Source organism: Sinocyclocheilus anshuiensis, unplaced genomic scaffold, assembly GCF_001515605.1.
Source record: "Sinocyclocheilus anshuiensis isolate Anshui unplaced genomic scaffold, SAMN03320099.WGS_v1.1 scaffold745, whole genome shotgun sequence".
NCBI classification, from domain to species: domain Eukaryota; kingdom Metazoa; phylum Chordata; class Actinopteri; order Cypriniformes; family Cyprinidae; genus Sinocyclocheilus; species Sinocyclocheilus anshuiensis.
In genome coordinates this window covers 62,337-68,336 of record NW_015540128.1, presented here as the reverse complement: position 1 = coordinate 68,336, position 6,000 = coordinate 62,337, and the positions used below count along the sequence as shown (strand labels likewise).

Below are 6,000 nucleotides of genomic sequence, written 5' to 3'. Positions count from 1 at the left end.
CTACAAATATACCCCAGCGACTTAAGACTGCTTTTGTGCTGCAGGGACACATATGTTTGTTCAGGGAATCCCTAATTTTATTAAACAGCACTTATAATTACAACATTGTCTGTTTGGAATCAGTGTTACAGTATTATTAAGGTGTGTTTTAGTGTAATATTGCACAGACAGTGATTACGCAGTATCTGTGGGGTGTTGTGGAGGCTTTCCAGCTTCTCATGAGGGCAAACGCATGAAGCTCCAAGTGACTAAAGAGACAGTTTCTATTTCTGCCACCTCCCTCGTTCCAGACGCCCCCAGCAAAAGAGGGGGGAAAAACAGAAATCTGTCTTTACCCGAGCGATGCGCTGAAAAGACCCTTGCTAGCTTGTTGCTAGGATACCTGGGCTTGCCGTTTGTGTCCCGCCGGCTTTGCTTTCCATTCATGTTCTCTTGTCTGTGTTTGTGTGGGCGTGTGTATGTGTGTTTTCATGCACCGTTCTGTGTGCTTGTTTGTGTGGTGCTGGTTTGCCCCAGAGCCGTCACACAGGGGCAGATCTCATCTGGAGCATGTGCGGAGTGCGTTTGAGCTTTAGTAACGGTGTGGAGGGAAGTTTATTTATATTCGTAATATTAAATATACAAAATATATTATAATTTGAGATATATATAATAAATACAATTATAATTATATAATTATTTTGTTATAAATATGAAATATATACAATATATAAAATACAAATTATAGTTTTATAGAAATTTTATATAAAAAATACATTATTTTGTCATGAAAAAATATTTAATGAAAAATGTGTGCATTTTATCTTTTTCACCATTACTAGCAGTTTTGTCTCTTATGTTTCATCAGAAGTTAGTGTACTTGTTTACCCAGGACACAGAGCTTGAGAAACATGAGACGTGATGTGTGATGAAAACAGTATTATCATTGTGTCATTGAGACAAAGGAAAGGAATCAGACATTTTATTCCAGAAATGCTTCGAATGTCTTTTCCACCACAGAATGTGATCAAATACAACAAATCATCTGAGCTGTGGTGGAAATGTTCTCGAGATAAAGGAGAAAAATGACAGAATTGCTGTGTGTCGCATGTAAACACACTGGACGTTGTTAGTAGATGAATTAAAGCAGTGTGTGAAGTGTGTTTTAATGAGAGAACGAGTCTTGTATAATCTCTCGGGAATTTCGGGACATAATTTTAATGATTATGATCACTTTCATGTTCTATTCCAGTAAAATGCTATTCTGCATTTATTAAAATGTATTATTGATGTATCAGTCAGACGAGACTCTGCCGATGCTCAATTAGAGATGCAGCGCTGCTGTAAATCACCAAATAATCACAATAAATAATTAACTGTTTACATTTGCATGCATACATTCTTGTGCTGGAGTCTGTGAGGTTCATACATCAGAAATCTCTCTGTTTACATGTTCAGATCTATTATAGAGTAATTAATTTGAGCCTGTGGTGTGGTTTCAGTCTGATATTGTGGCAGATACTGTGCCTATAAATAACCACGCAGTCATTCCTATACCGCTCTCTCTGTGCTTTTCTCTGCTGTTTTTCTTTGGGTTTGCACATACGCCGCTCTCTAGAGATGCAGTTTTTAAGCTAATTAGCTAATTAGAATGGTAATGGTGTAATCACAAGCTTTTATTTATTATGTGTATGTGTGATCGAGACGAGTGGCTGCTAATTAAACCAACCGTACGAAGATGTTTTGTGCTATAATAGATTCACTTACAGGTGTTTATTATTACGCAAGATCACGTTGTGAGGTCTGCTGTACACATGATGCTCAGTTACTGTAAACTCGTTATGTGCTCATTACATTCACTTCTGAGGCACTCGGACTGTCATTTCATTGGATAAAATGTCAAAACAAGTGTCATTTATAAAGAAAGATTGCACACTTTACAAAACAAAACATTTGTAAAAGAGGTTTTAAAATCAAAACCCTAGCTGATTAAATGCAAAAGTGATGAAGAAAAATCTTGTAGCATTTGTTTAGTATTTTGCTATTTCTAATGCCATGATATTTACATTTTTTTAAAGTTTGACTGAAGTGCCTAAAAACTTTTGAGAGCTGATAATTTTTTTTTTTTTAATGTTTTTGACTGAATCCATTGCATCAAATGCTGTTCATGAGTTCATGTTTTGTCCAGGTGATGGAGTTTCTGCCTGGCGGTGATCTCATGGCTTTGATGAACAGATATGAAGATCAGTTAGACGAGTCTATGGCTCAGTTTTACCTGGCGGAGCTCGTGCAGGCCATTCACTCGGTCCATCAGATGGGATACGTGCACAGGTACAACGAAACACACACTATTATCTTTGTTAAATAGCAAAATCCTTTAGTTTGTCCCAGCCATTACCATGATTTACTATTTTCTATTGCTATAAAGGTATTACACATTCTCTTTCTGTTGAACATTTGACTGATGTTTTTTTTTGTGTTTATTTGATTTTTCCTGGAAGAGAGGAATTGTAAATGTGTTGTCCTGCTAAAAGTTAATTTTAAGACTTCAGTTTTAGTTGTTGGAAAGTATGTATAAGGTGTCAATTATAAGTAAGTACTGTTTAAAAGCTTATAATATCACCAATTGAATCAACACAACCAACATTTATGAGGAAAAATATTAATTATAAGTAAGCTTACACTTATTCTAAGTTAGATCCACTATTGTATGCTGTTGCCGTATGGCAACATATCATAAAGTACCTTAAAATAATATTTTTTTTTCCAATTTTTTTTTTACAGCACTTCAAGTTAAGCCATTCTTAGAAAAGAAAAAGATTCAAATATTTTTTTCTATAGGTCTATCATAATGCGTGCGGTGTCTTATTTAATTTTAATTAATTTAATTTTATTTTATTTTAAGTGTTAATAAAATTAAAATTAAGATAAAATAAAATAACATTTATTAAAATTAAATAAGATAAAATAAAATTAAAATTAATTAAAATAAAATTAAATAATTTAATTTAATTTAATTTAATTTTAATTATTTATTTATTTATATTATTTTATTTTATTTTAAAGGTTAGTAAAATCCCCTAGTAAAAAGTAGAGGATTTAGTTCTTACTAAATCCTCTCGTTCTTGTTTCTGGTCCTCATTCATTTCTGCTTCTCTTTCTTTTGTCAGAGATATTAAACCAGAGAACGTTCTGATCGACCGGACGGGTCACATTAAACTGGTCGACTTTGGATCAGCAGCCAGACTGACTGCTAACAGAACGGTAATGAGTGTGAAGACGTCATTCTGATGTCAACTTATTCAGAGAGGAGCCTTTCGATCTGTTCAGGAAGGACCGATCATGTTTGATATCAGTTGAATATGTTTAAATGTGGTGTTAATGGACCATGTTACACATCCACTTTAAACAGTCAGAGTTTGGACACAGATGAATTGAACGGTGTTGTTATCTGGGGCAGGTCACATGCTCCAAACTCCCGGTGGGCACTCAAGACTTCCTGGCCCCTGAGATCCTGTCCACGCCCAATGGAGGGCCGACGTGCAGCTACGGCCCTGAGAGCGACTGGTGGTCTCTGGGCATCATCGCTTATGAAATGATCTACATGAAATCGCCCTTCGCTGACAGCACGTCCACAAAAACCATCAACAACATCATGAACTTTCAGGTGAATCTAGCAGCTTCTGCTGAGGGTGTGATGTTTGGAAGTTCAGTCTGAATTACACTATTTGTCTTCCAAGATAATAGTTGCTTTAATGAGTAGGTTCAAAACACGGATTCACTGATTAGTTTGCATTCCAGAATTTTTCATTTTGCTACACAAGTTGTTTAGTAAAAATATGTGGTTTTATAATGCATATATGTATAATGCATAGGGTTGCAAAGGGGTGGAAAATTTCCGGAAACTTTCCAAAAATCCCTGGAATATTCCAAAAAAAAAATCCTGGAAAGTTTCCAAAATTTCTGGAATATTTCCGAAATTTACTGGAAATTTTCCAACTTTTTGCAACCCTAATAATGCATGATTCCATATGATTTTCCTTTTTATTTATTTAATGATAAACAATGTTAAATCATGCCAGCATTATGTTTAACTTTTAATAATTATACTATTTTACTTGTTTCATACGTTTTTTTTTTTTTTCAGTTTCCTGGAAGTGAGACTTAATTCTAAATGTGTTTAATTGTGTTCATTTGAAATTTAATGAATAATCTAGCATATGCTTGACACCAGTTCTGATTTTATTTTAAATTTCTTTTTAGTTTAGTTTAGTTTTACTTTTTGGAATTTTCAATTAAATATTTTATATTTAAAACCCAACTCTGCATGCAAAAATTTATGTTCTCTTGCTTGTGTTTTGCTGCCAGCGTTTTCTGAAGTTTCCAGAGGAACCCAAAGCCAGCGCTCAGTTTGTCGACCTGCTGCAGAGTTTGTTATGTGGATCGCGGGAGCGTCTGGGATACGAGGGCCTGCGCTCACATCCGTTCTTCTCCTCTGTCGACTGGACCAACCTGAGACACGGTAAGACATTCGGTGCTCGGAGTTAAGTTAATTCGTTCTGAAGCACAATAAAGCCGCGCTGCCATCAGAGGCCTCGTCAATGTGTCTGCAACGTAATATTTCCATGTACCTGTTAATTACAGGTTATTAATCATTAGCCTGACTTGCTGCTATTTCTGTCGCCTTTAGTGATTACTTCTCTGGTGTAATTGCAGGATTTGTTATAGTGGGCTGGGATGTGTCTGAGTGCACAGATTGGTTTCAAGGTATACCGCGGTTTGGAAAAGTCACGGTTTCAAAACCACTAAAATTTTCCGTTATACCGTTCCTGCGGTATGCGCAGTTTTTTTGCGTGTCGTCAAAGACGGAAAGTGCAGGACTCCCTCAGTTGTGTGCAGCGAAGAGCGTAGCGAGTCACATGACCCCTCCCTCTCCGGTTGGTGCGAGCGGAGTCACCTGTGTGTAGGATGGCCGAAGGAGATGAATCCCTGGAACTTTTTCCCCCGTCGAAAAAGACGAAGTCTGTCGTATGGGAATTTTTCGGGTAACGTAGACTAACCATGTTCCGTACACAATGATGTTCCGTACAGATGACGTTTTAGCGCCGATCGCTAAATAAATACTTCCAAGTCGAACATAAACTATATATCTGTGTCATCTTCGGTTTTCTCCCTCTTTCACCCCCGATCAAGACAGAGACCCACCCACCGTTTGTTTCAGTGTTGAAATAAATACTATTTGGCTTGCTACCGAGGCAGATAACATGGCTAATTAACTAGCTAACGTCAACTAGTTTCCTCCCTCACGTTACTTCACAGAGTGAGGAATAGCAGTCTAAAGTACGTACTGTAGCCTACTTTTCTGCGATTTAGTACAATAATTAAATTTAGCTGGTATCACGTCTATACTTTTAAGCCTCCTGCCATTGTTTACATCTGTTCAAAATCACGCAATAAAAAAACAAAACACGTTGCCACTGAGTGTTGTACGGAGAGACCGCGTGCACGTGTGTGTGTGTGTGTGACACTCGCGCTCTCTCTTTCCTTATGTGTGTGTGCGCACACATCCTCGTACCTCACCGCTCCAAACCATAGCTCCGAACTTAATCCGGGAAAGGTGAACATTCCTGCATCATAACTTGGACTGAAAGATGAATGTGTAGAAAGCGAGCATGTCTCCAAAAACCTTGTTGAGCTGCAGGTTTATGCATGCATTTTTTATTAATTTTTTTATTTTGTTTTTTACAGAAATTATGTTTTGATTATATTTTTAATTATTGAGCTGCAGGTTTAAGCTCACTTAAGTGACAGAATTTTTTTCATTTATAGGGATTTTTTTTTTTTTTAAAGAAAATAATTTATTTATGTTCTGATTATTGTTGAGCTGCAGGTTTAGGCTCACTTAAGTGACTGCATTTAATTAATTAAATTATTTATTCTAATTATTTAGCCTGACATGTTTACTGTTCCAAAATGTTCTATATGTTTCTTAAAAATAAAATGTGTTCAGTGGAAAAAAAA

At 36.3% G+C, this 6,000-nt stretch overlaps 1 protein-coding gene across 1 annotated transcript in view; it reads left to right on the top strand.

Moving 5' to 3' along the window:
- The window catches only part of LOC107687252 (citron Rho-interacting kinase-like), a gene marked incomplete at its 3' end in the record, with an annotated part of 75,577 nt that overhangs the window by 7,443 nt on the left and 62,134 nt on the right, over positions 1–6,000 (top strand). The window contains exons 6-9 of the mRNA XM_016484508.1: positions 2,168–2,310; positions 3,150–3,243; positions 3,440–3,646; positions 4,348–4,501. Coding sequence (XP_016339994.1) covers positions 2,168–2,310; positions 3,150–3,243; positions 3,440–3,646; positions 4,348–4,501 — 598 coding nt within the window. The remainder of the gene's footprint in view (positions 1–2,167; positions 2,311–3,149; positions 3,244–3,439; positions 3,647–4,347; positions 4,502–6,000) is intronic.